The 19,608-nt window shown below is 49.8% G+C and overlaps 2 protein-coding genes across 3 annotated transcripts in view; one reads left to right on the top strand and one right to left on the bottom strand.

Annotated features, from left to right (window-relative positions):
* Nucleotides 1-2,089: 2,089 nt before the first annotated feature.
* VIL1 (villin 1) lies at nucleotides 2,090-8,733 on the top strand. Of its 2 annotated transcripts, XM_071747709.1 has the most exons (20): nucleotides 2,090-2,172; nucleotides 2,986-3,087; nucleotides 3,296-3,370; nucleotides 3,507-3,703; nucleotides 3,981-4,089; nucleotides 4,295-4,405; nucleotides 4,503-4,705; nucleotides 5,224-5,302; nucleotides 5,451-5,549; nucleotides 5,646-5,799; nucleotides 5,906-6,006; nucleotides 6,142-6,279; nucleotides 6,455-6,613; nucleotides 6,702-6,881; nucleotides 6,970-7,115; nucleotides 7,316-7,460; nucleotides 7,761-7,949; nucleotides 8,078-8,146; nucleotides 8,329-8,466; nucleotides 8,551-8,733. In XM_071747709.1, the coding sequence occupies exons 2-20, from the start codon at nucleotides 3,013-3,015 to the stop codon at nucleotides 8,662-8,664; spliced, it is 2,481 nt and encodes an 826-aa protein (XP_071603810.1). In that variant the 5' UTR covers nucleotides 2,090-2,172; nucleotides 2,986-3,012; the 3' UTR covers nucleotides 8,665-8,733. The 2 variants fall into 2 exon arrangements, with proteins under 2 accessions (XP_071603810.1, XP_071603811.1); XM_071747710.1 differs by lacking the exons at nucleotides 3,507-3,703; nucleotides 3,981-4,089.
* A 1,949-nt stretch (nucleotides 8,734-10,682) lies between these two features.
* The window catches only part of USP37 (ubiquitin specific peptidase 37), a 35,793-nt gene continuing 26,867 nt past the window's right edge, over nucleotides 10,683-19,608 (bottom strand). Inside the window, exons 20-24 of the mRNA XM_071747690.1 lie at nucleotides 17,967-18,027; nucleotides 15,679-15,794; nucleotides 14,329-14,398; nucleotides 13,835-13,973; nucleotides 10,683-13,017 (exon numbers count right to left, since the gene is read on the bottom strand). Of these exons, the coding sequence (XP_071603791.1) occupies nucleotides 12,930-13,017; nucleotides 13,835-13,973; nucleotides 14,329-14,398; nucleotides 15,679-15,794; nucleotides 17,967-18,027 (474 nt within the window). The 3' untranslated portion in view covers nucleotides 10,683-12,929. The remainder of the gene's footprint in view (nucleotides 13,018-13,834; nucleotides 13,974-14,328; nucleotides 14,399-15,678; nucleotides 15,795-17,966; nucleotides 18,028-19,608) is intronic.

Genomic DNA, 19,608 nt, shown 5'->3' with positions numbered 1-19,608 from the left:
CGGAGCCAGCGTTCAGCCAGCACCCGTAGGTGCTGCAGCACCTGAGGAGCACAGCCCCCATACTCAGCACCCTTTGGGGGTTGGTCAGAGGGGGCATTGGGAAGGGCTGGGGGACCAGGTCCAAGTGCCTTCATATGATTAAAAGTTGTCAAACCATCTTGGAAAAGGGTATCCTGTGTGTGCATGTGTGGACAGGTGTGTGTCACCTGTGAGTACTCATGGTTTGGGGGCAGAGAGCCCCCAGGATCATCTGAATCCTCCTGGGAAGAGGGGATGCTGCAGGTCAGTGCTGGGGGGAACCCTCAGGAGGCAGGGTGGGGGGGCAAGAGGGTACCACCACACTCCAGGGTAGCACCCCTTCTTTCTCCAGTGCATTGGCACTTCTGCCCTAACTCTTTATCTTTTCATGGAAGAAGGATCCTGATGGCATGGGGAGTGGGTATCCTGACTGTAACAAGGTGGGGGTGTCTTGTCTGTGACTTTACTGTGTGGTCTGAGCCCCCCAGCTGTGGGGCTTGGCGTGGTGTGGTGGTCACGAATGCTCCGTAAAGTGTCAGGATCTCTCCCCCGTGTAGACTGGAGATCACTGGGGAGCACTTGTGATTCCCCCCCTGCAGACTGCTGCCAGAATGCAGGATGTGGACTTTGGGGGGGATTTTCTTAGGTACCCCCAGCCTGTGCCCTCATTGGCCCTGTGCCTCCTCTCATTAACAAAGTCTCTGTCCTCCCTGAAGGCTGCACTAATTACTGAGTTCATTAGTGGCTCAGCAGTATGTCCATCTGGGGGGCCCAGGGAGGGGGCAAGCCTTCTGGTGCTGGCATGGGGTCCCCCACCCCTGAGCCACACTTAGAAGGCTCAGCCCTGGGACACAACCACCGAGCATAGAGCTGCCACCCAGGTGTCACACCCCACCCAAAACTCAGGCCTGCACCCCCGCCAGGAGTTCTGCACACAGGTAAGGGCCCCACTGGGGGTACTGGTGTGGGGCATAGGGATTGGGAGGTGGATGGTATGGTCAGGAAGTTTGAGGAGCCAGAGAAATGGAGGGCAGCAGCAGAGCCCATCACTCTGACATCAGGCCACCCTCTTGTTTGTAGCTGACTCCCACAGGGCCTGGTTCAGCCCAATACCATCACTTCAGGAATCCTTGTGGAAGGGGGAGACAGGATCTGGGGCTTGCAGTAGCTCAGGCCTGGCACTGGGGTGATGGACAGGGTGCAGGATGTTGGAACTGGTATCCAGGGCTGCTGGTTCAGCAGGATGGCTGAGATAAAGCTGCTGCAATCCTGCAGGGCTGGGGAAGAGATAAGAGTGAGATAGGGAGCCTGGGGGCCAACCTGCTGCTGCAAATCCCCCTGCAAATTTATATACCCGCTGGTTGTGCCCCGAAGCCACCCTTGGGGCTTGGAGTCACTGGGCAGAATTCCACTCCCCTCTCTGCCAACACCAGGGGCGCTGTCAGGTGCCACCCCTGGGGGATGTAGTTTCAGGGCAGGGGGCAGGGCGGATGGCTTAGACATGGCACTGCTATATGCCCTGCCCTGTGCCCCCAAACGCCGTCCCCGTGTCCCATCCCCGTGGATCCTTCCCAACTCCGAGGCTGGGGCTGCAGGGGCTCTCAATGCAGGCAGGCAAAGCCCACTGGGGAGTGAGCAGGGATCTGGCCTCCAGCTGGGGAGTGGCACAGGCTGGGGACAGTCCCATGGGCAGGGAAGTGATGTGCCAGGTAGGAAGTGGGACATGAAGATGCGTGGAGTGGGAACAGGGTGATCTGGGAAGATGATGCCACGCTTCTGATGGTTCTGAACTGATGGCACCAAACCCACTAGTGGCTCAGTGCCAAGGGTCACAACATGAGTAGGGTTGTAAAGGGCAACAGGCATCACCGTGGGCACAGCAGGACCATGGGCAGGGTGCCCAGGGTTGCCCTGTGCTGCAATAGCAGGAGGGTAATCATGCCGTGCATAACGGGGCTCTTCAGGTGCCATGAAGCCTTAGAGGGCTGTGGGGACCTTGACTGAGAGCTGTGGGGACCTTGACTGAGGGCTGTTCCTGCCCTTATATGGTGAACATAGGCAAGGGCAGGATGGGACAAAGGTCTTCTGGGTGGTGGCATCCTCGCACTTTGACTACGTGCACTCAGCTCACCTGTGCCCAGCTCTGCAGGGAAGGTGAGGGGCTGGGGTGGAGGGCTGGAGGGTGGGCTTGGGGAAGGGAGAGCACAACCCACAGCCAGCGCCATTCTTGGCACCAGGGTGGCCTGGGGATGGGGCACCCACTCGTGGCCCCCCTCAGGGCTGCACTGTGGGCTGTCACCACCCTGAGTGTGAGGGATGGGACATGGGTAATGCCAGAGCGGGGTGGTGGGACCAGGTGGGGAGCAGAGACTTCTCCACTGGACACTGCTGTGTCTCTCTGTCAGCCTTGTGGCACACTCAGTACCTTGGGTGTCTGTGCCCTCGCTGTCAGGCATGGATCCAGTGGTGGAGGTGGGATTGTGGGAGGGGGTGAAGCTGGCAGTGTGTTTGCACACGTGTGTGCACACAAGGCCACCAGCAGTGGCTATGCCATGGTGTGCCAAGCCGTGCCAGGACCAGCTGAGGGGGGCCAGTTCCTGCTGGCACAGGGAGCAGCAGGTCACTGGGCAGCAGTGTCACCCAGCTGTGGCTGCTGTGCTGGGGGTGCCCTGTACAGCCCTGCCCTGTGCCTGGGTGCTGGGGCATTTGGGAGGCTCTGCTCCTGCCCACCACAGACCCTGGCACAAAGCCGTGGCAGCCCCATCAGCAGTGGCACCAGCCAGGCTGAGGGGGACGTCAACACTGCCAGCCCACTGCCCTGGGCATCAAGGGGGCTGAGGGTTACCCCATGCAGCTCCGTGCAGGGGGTTTATGGGCCAGCTGGCTGCAGACTGGGCAGGCTGGCTCTGCCCCAGCTCGTAATGACACCACCTGCCATTAACAAGGGTGTTGCCGGTGCCCCGGCAGTTCCCCTTGCCTGCAGCACCTGTCACCATGGTGGAGCTCAGCAGCAAAGTCAGCAAGACGCTCGACAAGACTAAGCCAGGCATCCAGATATGGCGAATCGAGGTGGGTGCCCAGGGAACCCTCAACCGGGCTGTTTGGGGGGCTGCAGGAGGGAAGATTCCCCTTTTGTGTCCTCAGTGCCTGAGTTTGGCAGGCTCAGAGTGGCACCCAGAGTTAAACCTGCCCAGGTTTAGGGGCCGAGGGCAGCAGGGTGTGTAGGGCTGGGGTGGGTGGGTCCCCACCAGGGCTTACATCTCTCTTCCTTCTGCAGAGCATGGAGATGGTGCCAGTGCCCACCAAAAGCTACGGCAACTTCTACGAGGGGGATAGCTACATCCTGCTGTCGGTAAGGCAGCCTAGGGTCCTGTGGGGTCCGGGGACATGCTCTCTCCTGAGTGGGGCTGGGGTTCTGGGAGGGGTGTCCCTGGCCAGAGTGGCCTGGGGACACAAGGGCTCTTCTAGTGGGGACTGGTGTCCCACAGACCCGTAAGAGTGGGAACAGCTTCAGCTATGACATCCACTACTGGCTGGGAAAGGACTCGAGCCAGGATGAGCAGGGAGCGGCTGCCATCTACACCACGCAGATGGATGACCACTTGGGCACAGTGGCTGTGCAGCACCGTGAGGTCCAGGGCCACGAGAGTGAGACCTTCCGTGCCTACTTCAAACAGGGACTCATGTATGTTGGCCACCCCCAGGGAACCTGCCCCCACAGTGGGTGATGGTGGGGAGGGGTCCTCTGCATGCCTCCTTTGGGGACATCCCCCGTGGGGATGGGGACAGCCCTGTACTAGTGGGATGGGGGAGGCAGGAGGAGGATCTGGAGCTGCTCTAGCTCCATGCATCACTCACGTGAGTGGGTGGGGGTCCCAGAACACCTCCCTGCACACAGAGGTGGGATGGGAACCCCACTACAGCTAGAAGGGAGGGCTGACCCCTTGTTTGTCCCCTCCTAGCTATAAGAAGGGTGGGGTGGCCTCTGGCATGAGGCACGTGGAGACGAACACCTACAATGTTCAGCGCCTGCTGCATGTGAAGGGCAAGAAGAATGTGGTGGCAGGAGAGGTGAGTTATGGGATATGAGAGCAACATAGAGAGTTTGGGGGCCACACCACCTTGCTTCATGAGCAACATCATCCCAAAAAGCCCTGCTTGGGGTAGGGAGGGGGAATACAGACTGGAGACATCAGTAATGAGCTAGAGCAGGTGGGGGCTGTGGAGCCAGGGGGTCTTGCTGCTTCACCCACCCCCCAATCCCATGCTGCTGCAGGTGGAGATGAGCTGGAAAAGCTTCAACCGGGGGGACGTGTTCCTGCTGGATCTGGGCCAGCTCATCATCCAGTGGAATGGCCCTGAGAGCAACCGGAATGAGAGGCTGAGGGTATGGCCAGCGAGTTCCTGGGCCTCCTTCTGGAGGAAGGGGGTGCCCAGCCACTGCCCTCCCTGATCCAGGCTGACCTCTTCTCCCCTGGGTACAGGCAATGACCCTGGCCAAGGACATCCGGGACCGGGAGCGTGGGGGCCGTGCCAAGGTGGGCGTAGTGGATGGTGAGAATGAGGGTGCATCACCAGGGCTCATGCAAGTCCTCACTCATGTGCTGGGAGAGAAGAGGGACATCAAGCCTGCCATCCCTGATGACAAAGTGGACGAGAATCTCAAGTCCTCTCTCAAACTCTACCAGTGAGTTGCTGGGGGTGGGTTGGCCACAGGGACATCTCTCAGGGCACTGAGAGGACCCAGCATCTATCTCTATCTCTGCTACGTTCCACAACTCCTGTCCCCATGGACAGCCACCAAGAGGGGTCAAGGCCACAGCAGGGGTGGGGACAGGTCCTTTGGATGCTGTTGGAGCAAGGGGAGTCTGTGGTGCCAAGACACTTGGTACCTGACAGAGAGATGCTTGTGAAAGTGTGAGCTTTGGATATGGTGACAGTGGCCCTGAGTGGCCCCATCATATCTTGACACCTCTTGATCCCTCCTGATGGTCAGGAGTGAGCTGCATGGCAGGGCAAGCTGCAACCCAGATTGTCACCATGGCAGGGCAGGAGGGTCCCTGGGTACCAGCTCTGCCAAGACCAGAGTGGGGAAGGGGATGGGGAGGGGGATCCCCCACCCAACCCTGCAACCTGAGAGTAGGAATAGGAAGGGGGTTTTCCAGCCCTCTTTCTAACTCCTCCTTCTCTCCCCCCCCCTGCCAGTGTCTCCAATGCCAGTGGGAACCTGGTCATACAGGAGGTGGCAATTCGACCCCTGACTCAAGACATGCTCCTGCATGAGGTGTGTCACCCATGGAGTGCTTAGGTGTGCCTGATTTCCCTAGCAGCTTTAACCCTTCAAAAGCTGATTTGGTGGTCTTCACCCAGCAAATTGGCTTTTGAAGGGTTAAAGCTGCCCAAAGTCCTAATGTCTTGTCTTCCCCCTCAAGGACTGCTACATCCTTGATCAAGGAGGTCTCAAGATCTTTGTTTGGAAGGGCAAGAACGCCAACAAGGAGGAGAAGCAGCAGGCGATGAGCCGGGCACTGGTGGGTCCTGGGTTAGGGGTCAGTTGTGGGGTAACCTGGCTTCTCCCTGGGGTGCTGGTCACCCCATGCTCACGCTCTGGGTCTGAATCTTCCCAGGGCTTCATCAAAGCCAAGAACTACCCAGCCAGCACCAGCGTGGAGACGGAGAACGATGGATCTGAGTCCAGTGTCTTCAGACAGCTCTTCCAAAAATGGAGTGTCCCCAACCAGACCAGTGGGTTGGGCAAGACCCATGCTGTGGGCAAAGTGGGTGAGTGTCCCCTTCTGGTGCTGTAGGACTCCTTGGATTGGGATGGGGGCTGTAGGTGCACCCGCAGCCTGTGGGACGTGGGTTAGCTCTCTGCCCTTCCTTGCAGCCAAGGTGGAGCAGGTGAAGTTTGATGCCACCACGCTGTATGCCAAGCCCCAGATGGCTGCTCAGCAGAAGATGGTGGATGATGGATCTGGGGAGGTGGAGGTAAAGTGGCCAACGCAGAATGTGACATCCTTGTGGGGTACCCCCTGGGCTGTACTGGGAAATACCAGGGGGTCCAGGGACTGCAGGGGAGGGGGATGCATGAGCCCTGTCAGCAGAACATCTCCATCCCACCAGGTCTGGCGTGTGGAGAATAATGAGCTGGTGCCTGTGGAGAAGAGGTGGTTTGGCCATTTCTATGGTGGGGACTGCTACCTGGTGCTCTACACCTATTCCGTGGGACCCAAGGTGAACCGCATCATCTACCTGTGGCAGGTGAGACCCCCAGGTGACTGATAGAAGGTGGAGCCCAGGGAAACCTCCCCAGACTGAGATTGCTTTACCCCTACATGACCCCATGGAAATGGCATGAGGGTACCCTCTTCCCAGAGGATACCTGTTCCTTTTTTTGGGCAGTGCTGGGCACTAAGTTCCCCTCTGCACTGCCCAGGGCCGCCAAGCCACCACAGATGAGCTGACTGCCTCTGCCTACCAAGCTGTCATCCTGGACCAGAAGTACAACAATGAGCCTGTGCAGGTCCGTGTCACCATGGGCAAGGAGCCGGCCCACCTGATGGCCATCTTCAAGGGCAAGATGGTGGTGTATGCGGTGAGTTCAGGGGCTGCTGGGGTGGGGAGTGGGCAGAGGGGTGAGCCTGTGGCACTGGTTGGTGACCTCCTCTTCCTGTCCCCACCAGGGTGGTACCTCGAGGGCAGGCAACACGGAGCCCACACCCTCCATCCGCCTCTTCCATGTGCACGGCACCACCGAGTACAACACCAAGGCCTTTGAGGTGCCTGTGCGTGCTTCCTCCCTCAACTCCAATGATGTCTTTGTGCTCAAGACTCCCAGCTGCTGCTACCTCTGGTATGGGAAGGTGGGTACTGCCACCCCTGAGAGAAACCTCCCCATCTCCCCTGCTCCTCCTTGTATGTGGTGATGGAGCAACCATGCTTGCTTGGCAGGGCTGCAGCGGGGATGAGCGTGAGATGGGCAAGATGGTGGCAGATATCATCTCCAAGTCAGAGAAGATAGTGATTGCAGAGGGACAAGAGACACCTGAATTCTGGGTGGCCCTGGGGGGCAAGTCTCAGTATGCCAACAACAAGAGGTACCTGCCCTGTGCCTGGGGGGTCCCTCAGGGGTAGGATGGGGTAGGGGGTAGGCTACATGTTTATATATATATATATATATATATATATATATAAAATGTGCCTATCACCATATTGATAAACATTCTTTGCAACTGCTCTGTTCCCTTGTAAGGTGAATCCCATTCCCACAATTACCAACTGTGTTACCCCCCACCAGGCTGCAGGAGGAGAACCCCTCCATGTCTCCCCGGCTCTTTGAGTGCTCCAACAAGACAGGCACCTTTTTGGCCACGGAGATTGTAGACTTCACCCAGGATGACCTGGAAGAGAATGATGTTTACTTGCTAGACACCTGGGACCAGGTGAGCTAGGGGGGTATGGGGCAGGGACACGCCTTTGTTTCCACAAGTTGATGTCCCAGGAAGAGGATGAAGGATTTGCAGCAGCCAGAGATGGTGGGATAAGAGACTGGAAACCCCCATGTCCCTGCCCCCACAGGTTGTTTTTCTTTTCTTTCAGCCCCCTTGCTCCAGGGACAGCTGAGGATAGACTCTGGGTGACCTTTCCTGTGGATGGATCCTGTTTGGCCCCAACCATGGGCTGGGCACAGCCCCAGAAGGCCCTGTCCCACCCCAGTGGTTGACACTGTGACCTCATTGCAGGTTTTCTTCTGGATTGGGAATGGTGCCAACAAATCAGAGAAGGAGGCTGCGGCAGTGATGGTACAGGAGTACCTGCGGAACCACCCCAGCGGGCGTGACCTTGACACCCCTATCATCGTGGTGAAGCAGGGCCATGAGCCCCCTACCTTCACTGGCTGGTTCATGGCCTGGGACCCTCTCAACTGGGCCGTGAGTCATGGAGGGGGCACTGGGAAGACTAAGTGGGCCCTTTGCAAATGGGACCAGATGTGGATCTGGACCCAGAGGGCATCTCCGGGGTGTAGGCAGGGGTTTGAGCGCTTTTGTCATTTTCCCAGGACAGGAAATCCTACGAGGTACTGAAAGCTGAGCTGGGGGATGAGAGCAGCCTCGGGCAGCTCACCTCAGTAAGTGGCACAGGGTGAGGGGATGGCTGGGGTGGGAGGGGGCACAGAGAGCTCTCCTGTGACCTTGGCAGGTGGCACAGGGAGTTGAAAGTACATGTTCTCTACTGAGGGGACACTGGAAGCCAGCCTGGTTCCTCCATCCCTGGGGCACCCCCTGATGTGTCCCCATCTCTCCCATCCAGGCTCTCACATCCAAGCAAGAGGTCTTCACTGCTACCACTACCCTCCTACCTGAAAAACTGGAGACCTTCCCTCTGGATGTGCTGGTGAACACTGCAGCAGAGGACCTGCCACGGGGTGTGGATCCCAGCAGGAAGGAGGTGAGATGAGGCCACAGGGCTGCTGGGGGGAAGCAATGGGGGAAACCACCCAGCTTTTGCTGAGCTCTGTCTCTTCTTCCTTAGTGCCACCTCTCTGACCGAGACTTTGAGGCTGTCTTTGGCATGAAGCGCTCTGCCTTTGGCAACCTGCCCTTGTGGAAACAACAGAAGCTCAAGAAGGACAAAGGACTCTTCTAGGGCAGGAGCCTGTGCCCAGGGGCAGCCCAACCTCTTTATTTTTATTAAATAAAATATATTTGGAGAGTGGGGCTGCATCTTCCTTCCTGACCACTGGGCTCAGACCAGACGTGGGACTTCATAGAGAAATGGCACACAGTGGGGACATTGACTGGGCACTGAAGAACTACAGGGGAGGACCCTCAGCTCCTTCTCCTCCAGGTCCTTCACCCTCCCCAGACTCAGGAGTGATGCATAAGCTACCCACTAGCTGGGCACTCCCAGGGAGCCAGGGCTCCCTCATTCCACACTGGCAGCTGCAACTCAGGGCTAAAGGTCTGGTATCCATCTGGAGCCGCTCCCTCCCTTATCTTATGAACCTCAGTAAACACGTGCAGTACCAAAGGTAAAAGCAACAAGCCCCAGGCTCAGGGAATGGTGTGTGGGGACAGCACCTGCTGGGGGTAGTCACCAGGGTCCACTAGTCCTGTCTCCAGGAGGGGAAGAGGGCATCCCCCTCCTCCTTGGAATCCACAGGGACATGCAGAGGGCCTAGTGCATCCCCTGCAGGGACACATCATTGGCGGTGTGGAACCAGGATTCACCTTGCAGGGAGGTGCTGAACACACACACACCACGTTCCAGGGCAACTGAGCAAAGTCCCAACAGCAACTGTGGGGCAGAGGCGCGGTGCCCACCCTCTGCCACGTTCAACAGACAGCAGCCCAGGCAGTGCGGAAATAAGATCCCAAACCAAGAGAGGGTTAATAAAGAGGTTTTAATTTCACAAAAATCTATCTACATATCATTTAAAAAGGGTCCAGGGGAACTCAAGAGAAAAAACTGTAAATAGAGAGGAACAGGTCTGCTAAAACACAGAGAAAAGCGCTGCTCCACATCAACAGTGTAAAGAACCAGAAAGCGGGGGTGCAGGCAGAACCTGGCAGCAGCCACCCTGCAGCAAGCAAGGCTGGAGTCAGACAGCAGCTGCCAGGGGTCCCACACCCCTTTTTCTCTCTTTGGTGGGCAATTACAGGAATAATTAGCTCAACTAAAAACCAAACAAATCAGATGACTTATTCCCACACCCCCCCATTCACCCTGCCAAAGCACAGCAATCCCCTCCCCGAGCCGGGGTGACCCGCGGCAGGAAGCGCTGGGCTGCCCATCAGCCCTTCCTCGGGATACAGGGAGGGAAGATGCACAGGCGATGGTTACCACTGCTGCACCCAGCAGGAGATGGAAGGTGATGCCATGGCCACAGGCATCAGGGGTGAGCCCCACTCCTGCTCCTCACATTGGTCTCAGGTTGCTGCTCCAGTCGGGAAACCAGTCCTGGCTTTGCAAAGGCTCTTTGTGCAGCTCTGCTGTTGGCCAAGGCTCCCCAGGGACCTACACACACAAGCTCCCGTTCGTTGACACAAATGTCCCTCTCTGAGTTAGGGAGTGAATCAAGACTAAATAATCAGAGCCAAACAATGAAGGGGCAAGAGGAACAGTACGATGGGGGTTCCTTGCGTTTATATGCTGAATCACACTTGGATTAAACTAGGCTGATTCAGGAGCAGGTAAATGTTTAACTGTGACTCTACACATCTGAGGAAGAGCCTGCACGCATTCACAGACCACAAATGACCTTCTCTACGCATGCCCCAGGGTTGGTATGCAACCTAAAAGGGACAACCTTACTGAACTTGCTGCTGTGACAGCGTGAGTAGTGGGAACGTTACTGCTGGTGGGGAGCACAGCCTCTCAGGATCACACACATCTTCCTCCCCACTGCTCTCTGACAGGAAGAAAGGTGGCTTCTCCAGGGAAAGGGCTCCAGAGACACTCCTGCCAGGGTGAAGGTGCAACTGAGCTGCAGTACACCAAACAAAAAAGCTTAAAGTAATTAATAAATGTCTGCAAAATCTTAACGTCTAGAATAATAAGCAAGAACTTCTCATAAAACAGGAAATGCTGGTTTCAAGCATCAGCTTTCACAACTTGATCCAAACAAAAAAATGGTTTTCAACAAAAATTACTTCACTGAAAAGTCAGGCAATGTTTGCTTTTATTATAAATTAACTGGAGTGCAGCGCCTTGCAAAAACAACCTTGCCACCCAAAAAAGCAGAGCTGACTTCTGATACCACAGGAATACCAGTTATTTACAGCACTAGCATAGGATGCACTTGGGAAAAACAGATTTGCACTCTGGATGGAGCTGTCCCTTCATCACATTCGCAAGGGCGATCAGTTCCAAGGACAACTTCCATGTCACTACCTCTTCCCATCACCCAAAATTCTACCAAAATTAGTATTGACAATAGAAAAGTATAACACTTTGTAATAAATTAACATATACACCCACTCGGGCTGCATCTTACAAGATAAACGCTCTCTCATGTTTCCAACTGAACGCTGGCTCCTAGCTTGGAAACCAGAAAGATGTCACCCTGACCAGTTGTCCACTGGGCTCATCCAACATGTGGACTGGAAGGTCAGTCAGTCTTTGCACCATGCTGGGGTCCCCAAACACTCAGTTTGGGGAGCACTACCCATGGCTGTTGCTCACTGCGGCACACAGAGGGGAGAGGAGGCCAATGAGGCAGCATCCCTGTCAGCCTGCTAGGATATGTGCTCTAGTGTAGGAAGTACCCATGGCAGAGGTGCCTGCTCTCTTTTAAATCGATTGTTTTGTCTGCTTTGCTTCAGCTGATTTATTCCTGAGAAACTCCTAACAAAAGTTTTAAAAACCCAGAAGCTCTCCTGTAAGCAAAATAAACCAAAACAACTGGGCTTTTTGTTTAATTTCATTTTTTTAAAAAGAAGTCTTTCACCTCTAAAACTCAAGCTGCAAAAATCAGAACCAGAGGCAAACAAGAGCAACTACTCTGCTTAACAGCAACATTTTCTCTGAAATAGGTAAATACCAGGAAAAGGAAACATTTGCCCCTGATAAATAAGTGCAAAGGTGCTGAAAAGATGAAGACACTAGACCTTTCCCCTCCCTGCTGAAACAAGCCATAAATGAAGAGTAATGTCTCCAAATCCAGTAAAACACAACAGTTCTTCTTAATTGTGTTATGTTCATGCTGAACATGGGCTTTCTGAAAGCTTTTCACCTGGATTAGTTTCACAGTTTGAGTGCTTTGCACTCCTCAGAAAGGTGACCAGAGGCAGAGCTACAGTAAAAACTCTCTTACACTGGGATATGAGAAGACCAAGGCAAGACCATGGTTCAATCACAAATCAAGTGCCAAGTGCTGTCCTGCAAACCCTGCCTTTTCCCCCCCTTCCTGATTCACAATGACCCAGACATGCACAGAAAGGGTAATGCTAGCAAGTTCTTCCCCTCCCAGAAGATGACAAGCAGCTACTGCTACTCCTCCTGCTACTGTTCTTGGTCTGCACCAGGTATTCACCTGCCCCCAGAGTTACATCAGAGCAGCCCTCAGCAATACCATTTCAGTGTGAAACACTGCACACACTAAGAGGGACCTCTCCTCTCCCATCCACACTGAAATTACGCAACAATCACACGAAGAAAATGCAATCAAGTAACAGAACTTGTAAAACTAAAGATATCACAAATATCTCACATCGAAAGGAGGATGACAGTGAATGGTGTAAAAAACAAAACAAAACAACAAGAGCCCAACAGAGCTGCCACCAGGTATGCAATACATTCCACAGCACTGACAGCTTGTTTCCTGGAACTGCACATCAATAGCAGAGTGCTCACAAATCCATCAATGTCAAAATGCATCAGCTTGAGTGATTCCAAAATGCCTGGTATCAGTGATCTGTGTTTCCAGTGAATATTACCAACACAACATACACTAGGTTACAGAATCTATTGCTCAAATTGCTCTTGCAGGGAAAAAGAAGCAAAATAAAGAAAAAAAAAAAAAAAAGTCAAATGATATGTAAATCTTCACCACTCATGTCTCACAGGTGAGTGGGCTTTTATAGTCGAGTCCCTTTTTGCACTATTTTTTTTTTTTTAAATCAGTTTATGAGCAGCTGTAGTCTTGTGGCTTGATGCAACTTTAAGGCTCCATGCTGACAAAATTATTTGAGGAACAATAAAAACTTCACCACAGGAGGACCATTCTGGGATGTCAAGGTTTAAACATGTGGTTCAGGCCCAGGACTTGCACAGATGGTTCAACAAACTGAGCGTCCCATATTTCTACCTTTTGTCTCTTGTTTTGGCCCTGAGCTGTTAGTTACTCCTGCATGTCTGGCAAAAGTTCAGAAACTTCCTTGTTCCTCAGGAGGAACAAGGTGTTTTACTTTTCACAGAGGCTGACGAACCGATCTTCCAACTTCCATGCTAAGTGGCTGTGCATTTTTTTCTGTTTCTACTAACTCATCGAAGATATCCCTAGAACAGAGGGAAAGACCAACAGTGAAATTTAAGTACAACAAACTGCTACATGAGACAGCCTTAAGGGAATTGACAACTGGATTTAATCCACAAACTCAAACGTCACAGATCCTGGCAGAGAAAGGTGTCTTATCTGGCATCTCTAAGCAAGGCTCCTTGAATCCTAAAGGGCCTTTTTTTTCCATTTATTACAATGAATAAGGTCACCAGTAAGCCTGAGAGAATAGCAACAATACTGAAATTAAGTCCTGGCTGGTAAAAGGATCAGAAGCAACACCAGACACAGCCTTTAGATAAAGTAATATCCTTTATTAGAGCAACCAGTAAAGACAGAAGGGGACAAACTAAGGCACAAAAACTCTTCTTCAGTTCTGTATGCCTGAGAAGATGTAACTTCTACTTACAAACCTCATGCTGCCTGTGTACTGAGATGACCATGGCTGCAAGAACACAGCCAGCAGGAGCAAGGAATAAGGGCATTTACAAATACCATGGCACTTAAGGGAAAAGCCAAAGCTCCATTGTGACTCCTAGTGCATAATTCTAAAGGCATAGCTGAGACACTGACTCCCTTTCTTAAAAGATGGTTTCATGAATGTTTTTAAAACCCTGTGTGTTAGTGAAACATATTTTCACACCTCTGAACTCAGAGCACTTCAGTTTTGTCTTTTTGTATATAATTTCTGACTATGGTTTCTTCTGACAAGTACATGGAGATAATTCTTATCCCAGCAAAGAGGAGCAGAGGAAGAGCAGCCTGCTTCCTCACAAACAGAAGGCAATTACTCACACCAAAATTCCCCAAGGCACCTACTTGTGCATGTAGAAGAAGATGTAGCCGCTCCGGTCTCTGTCACACTGAACAGTGGCCTCTAGAGTTCTAGACACTTCCAGGTCATTGTAGGTGAACCAGGACTGCTTCTTGATATCATAGACATCACTGATATAATGACCTTAAAAACAGAGAACGCACCTTCCTTTCATGCTGCAGCTCAACCAGTAAGCTGGTTAGCCACTCAACCTGGTCCAGCAACCTGTGTCAGATTTCAGTGCTAGAACACCCTTAGGATCATGGTCAATGAGCTGGTACCAAGCACAAGCAGCTCCATGGACCCCATGAACTGTACTTCATTCACATACCAGTTAGGCACCATGACATCCTCAACCTGTTCCCCCACCAGCAAGTCACTTGACAGACTTGCTTTGCTGCCTGAACACTTCTCTGCAAATAATCCTGCAATGGCAATTCTGTATTACAGATTTTTAAAGCTACGTAAGAGATTAAGAATAAAATCTGGTATCTTTTACCTGAAGATGAAGTGCTTCCAATGTGGCTGACAATGCTGATGAGACGATAGGAGTGAGGAAGCTCTCCTGTCTAAAAACAAAAGTCCAATTAAAGCTTTTTTGCATTAATGTTTGTCCCACATAGTTTATGAACAATCAGATTTATACTCAAGATAACAGCTTTGGTTACTGTATTCAAAGCTACAACCCAATCAAGGATTACAGGAAAGGATGCCCTGGTTCAGACCAAAAGTTGGTCCAGAAGTAAGAAAAAGCTTTCCACCTTATTTAATCTTTCAGAGAGCCAATGAAGATGCAAAGAAGCCACTCTGACCTCAGAACAGATGCTGACATGAGCTCTACAACACTGCAAAGTTTTCTAAACACCCATTTCCTGAGCAACTTCCACTGATGTCAGAATTAATCTACCAAATAAACACAGAAAAGCAAAAAGGGAACAACACGCTTACTTCTGAAATATCAAAGAAAGAAATATCCTTGATAATGGTACACAGATTCAACAGCTAATACCGGATATGTAGCACAGATTCTCTCATCCTGAACCTGTAATGTCATCAGACAATGCCCTCTTAGCATGCAGGAAGCATGCTCTGTCTATTCACCGACAATAAAAATAAACTATGGTAGTTGACAATTATTTTTTAATCCTCTCTGACCAGGAAATGTTATTGATATGATTCAGAGACAATAGTCTTAAAATGTTAACTCTTGGCTTAAGGGTAAGGAAATTGGTTGAGATCTGTAAGAAAATAAAAACTCCTTAAAGAAACTCCAATTATTTAACCTTCCCTTTACACAGTACTCCTTCTACTGGGGCAAGCAGACAATTTTCACAGCACTGCTCTGAGGAGTCTGTGAATGCTGGTGGCCAGCAGCACAGTCGAGGCTATAGTTAAATTTCACTGAATGGGAATACCTTTTTGCTGCAATTTTAAAGTTCTGATGGTGCAGGATTCTAAATAGAATCCCATGGAGCTGCAACTGAACTATCACTTTGGCTGAAATCTCTCTCAGTAAGTTAAAATTTCAGGCACACTGCTCTACATGCACTAGAACATTTCTGGCATAAAATTATTTTTTCATTTTCATCATCATCCACACCCTGGAGAAACTCAGGGGGTTTTTGCAGGTGGCTTGCTGGGTTGTTTTTTTTTTGTTTGTTTTGGTTTGCTTTAATTAAAATAACACAACACAACAGACTCTTAAGGATACAAATTTTTTACCTTCTCACTTTTGAACATAAAAGACCTTTCTAGACTCTACATCTGTTCTGTACAACTACCCCCAACACTAGACTGACAGTAATGGGGTATTTATTTCTCAGCTGGCTTTTGAAATCACAGGTCACACCTCAGCATTTCTTTTCAGCTCTTCTGCTTCAGCTTCTGAATACTCCATGTCAAGAACATCCTCATTCCCAGAATCTTCATCAGAACCAACGCTGTCCAAGAGTGAGCTGTTAAACTCTAGATAGCACGGAAACAACAGTAGTGTGAGAAGCCTTGGTGCACAGAGGAATGCACAAGAGGTTGAAGTACATCTACCCACATAAAACATGAGTATTTTATCGTGCTTACTTAAGCTTCCTTCTCAAGGAAAGCAGGAGATACTAGAATTAAAAAAAAAACCAGAATAAAACTAACAAAACCCTCCACTCCTCAACAAGAGCAATTGTTAGGAACCGTATCTTGGATACAGAATTAATTTATAATTTATAATTAATTTTCAGCATCATCTCTCCTATTTTTATAAAAGGGCACTGTGGCAATGACAGCTGGATGACACCCAGTTCACTCCAGAACACTGGTGGTCTGCAGCCAGTACTGACATTAAAAGCAGTATAGCCAGCCTGGACAGAGAACTCTTTAAATTTCTGTAGTGAGAAGCTATGATTTACAGTTTGTGCTGTAAGTTGCATTAACCAAGTACATTTTTCAATTAAAACTGGCATCAAAATGCTACTGCTGGCAACAGGCATCTTTTCATTGTTCTCAATGGTAAGAAGGCTGCTCACCGCAGGAACTTCCAGTTTGCTTGGCTGAGCAAAATGCAGGCAGCCTTCTGTAAAGAGCCGGAAGGCACCACTGCTCCCTGTACACACTGTTCCAAGCTTCCTGGGATTCTGCAGCCACCCAACTAATTTAAGATTTTCTACAGTACTCATTAGGGAGAAGCAGCTATGCTTTCACCAGCTAAATTAAAGCTATGAAGTCCTGGGAGGGTGAGAAATTGAGATTAACAGGACAGTTGAGATTAAGAGGGCACTGCTCAGGATGCTTTTTTTTTTTTTCTTTCTTCAAGAGACTATTGTGCCAGTTATGATGAAGCTGTTCTGCCAAAGAGATGCTCACACTGCTTCTCCTGTTAAACCATCAAATGCTGGATTAGTATAATCTTCTTGTGAAGTTTACATATTAATCCCTTTAACTGAGAATATTTTATGGCTCGTTTCCACACTTATTTGAGCTGCTATAAGCCAGACTACAGCCAATAAATGCAGCCAGTTAGGTAGGACTCTGTTAGAAGCACTTGCCATGGGTATTGCTAAATGCCACTGCACCAACAGTCCTCGCGTAACTAGTGGCTCTTTGACTGCAGCACCTCTGAGAAACTTTCTAAGACAAATACTACCAGACACATGCTTAAGATTATCAGCATCTCTTGCTAGCTGATGCCTTTACAAACAACTCTGCAGCGAGTTGAGAAGCACAAGGCAATGCTTATGTTTAAGTCAAGAGGGTGTGAATCAGGAGGAAGGAACTCTTCCAAGCCATGAATCAAGGCACCTGAGAAGGACTGGGCATTCACTCTGTCTGCCAAAGCCCATCAGGGGACAGGACTCAGGCTGAGGGCCATTTAAGCAGCATTCAACTTACTTCAGAAGCAGACACAGGTTTATCCAGTAATACCCGAGGGCCTTTAAAGGTGTCTGGGCAGCTACGAGAATCTTAGCACAACATTTTGTTACCCTTCCCACTCCCTCTTCGGAGCAGGAATTTTGTCCTGGTTATGCTGCCAGACTGTGTGAGAACACTCACATGCCATCCTCACACAAATGTTAAACAGTGCCTGAGGCTCACCACACTGTCTGGATTTGGAAAAGATAGACATTGTAGTTTGGGTTTCTTTTTTCACCCCCAACAGCTATACCTTACAGTGAGGTCTGTCTCCCTTCCATCCTGTCTCAAGACAGATGCAGAACTTACTCATTTTTTCCAGGCAGGGCTGGTGAATTCATCAATCAGCAGTAAAATATCAATGCAAGTAAGAAATAATCCTTAGGCTCTGACTAGCATACTGGCTTTTGTTGGAAATGCAAAATTTCAAGGTACATGTTACTGTATATATTAATGTAATGTATATTTAATACTATATAAATATTCTATTATAGACTCAGCCTATTATATTCTATAAAGAAGTATATATTTTTAAAATATAAAAATAAAATTTAAAACTCAAGGAGACTGAAATGAGCAATTTTCCTGTTTTCACAACTGAGAGCAAGGAAAGCTAACCTAAGCAAAGCCAAACACAACGAAGTACACACCAAGCCAGCACGAAATCCCAGCTGTCTTACATACATACAGATCTATTTTCCCTCAAAAGCAACATCCTGGAAGAAGCTAAATAAGTTTCACCTTGTAGACTTAATTCCGTGGCTCGTTTAAGGTCATCATCTTCTTTTTGTTCTCGTGCCTCCTGATGGGAAGAGAACAAAACTTAGCTCATTGAGACACTTCACTGTTTAAAATTCTTGTGGTGCTCTTTTTCCATTGAAACTGTGCTGCTCTGGTTACTACAACAAACCTGACATTGTAAATTAAAGGTTCTGTGTGAAGGAATGTTTGCAACCAGCAAGAGCCCAATGTTCCCGTGCAACAGAACCTGGGACAAACCTTCATTAAGACTCGTCAAAGCTCCTGAAGTTTGGTATGCAGCAGAGCAAGTCTCTAGTAACACCGAAAGCTTTCTCTGGATCATTAATCTGAAAAGCATCTGAATGAATTTGCAACCCTTCGCTAAGGAAAGCTGTCACTTACACACAAAGCTCCTCACGCTTCGACAAAATTTAGACTTCTGCCTGTAGCCAGCTGAGGATAGCTTAAAAATAGTAAAATTTGTCAGCGAGTTAACAACTACCTGGAAGTACAGCCAGTGGCTCTGTGTAACAGGTGTAGTTCACAAAGGCAGGATGCAAAAAAAAGAGACCATTAAACAACCAGGTACTAAAAATACAACCATGAACCAGTGGCAAGGAAACCTCAAGTCAACAAACCCTCCTAATCTTTGGATAACATCATGCCCCTGTTCCTCCTACTACCCTTGAAAGCTCAGAGCTACAGCAAGCCAGTGAATAATATTTAATAAGCTGGCTTAATTCAGGGCCTGAATGCTTTCAGTGCACCTGAACACAGAACCCTAACTATGTAATTCAAATCAAGATAACCACAGCTACTGCATTTCTATGCCTAAGTCATTAGAATAGCAGATTTTCTCTTCAGAAGTGTAGCAGAACAACACCCAAAGGGCAGTTCTACACTATTAGCATGAGGCCTTTTATCTCGCTATTTCTAAAGCAGGAATCTTTGTTAAACTACTCAGCATCACTGAATCAAAGCTACATCTGGCATGGAACATACCAACCAGAACCTCATAATGAGGAATGGGAGAGAAAATACATGAGCCATGGAAACATCAGACCTCATAAGGAAAACCATGACAGCTTTCTTATTAATAGAGAGCAGACAAGGGCACTTATTTAAAGAAAGACTTGGTTAAGTGCTTACTTCAGTCTCAGTGGCTTGGTTTAACTTGTGGAAATCAGTTACAGCTCTCGAAATTCAAGTGGAATACAGATGGTTTGCACACAATTTGAGATACCAGTTCTTTCCAAGTCTAATTGAAAGGACTTGTTTTGGACTAAATTATTTTCCAATTTACTAGGAGGGAAGGATCACATATATGCTCAGTTCCTATATTCTTCATTAAGCATCCCTTACTTGCTATTACCAGAAACAAGGCACTGGGATAGACAGATCTTTAACCTGACCTGGTATGGCTGTTCCTAGCCTTTGCTTTGAAACCTTTGAGCCTTGACACACCAGGCTGCAAGGAGCAACTGCCAAGGAAGCTAAAGGTGGGCTTGGTTCTCAGGGACAGGTAGTAAGAGTTTAATTTACCACCGTTTTTACATAATGGTACAAACCAGTGCAATAGTGTGCACAGAAAGCTTTCAGAAATCTGCATCTGTGATGTGATATATGTTTTTTGAAGCACACA

This window comes from Heliangelus exortis, chromosome 6, assembly GCF_036169615.1.
Source record: "Heliangelus exortis chromosome 6, bHelExo1.hap1, whole genome shotgun sequence".
Classification (NCBI taxonomy): Eukaryota; Metazoa; Chordata; class Aves; order Apodiformes; family Trochilidae; genus Heliangelus; species Heliangelus exortis.
Note: the sequence above shows the minus strand (reverse complement) of the source record. Positions and strands in the feature narration are given on the sequence as shown.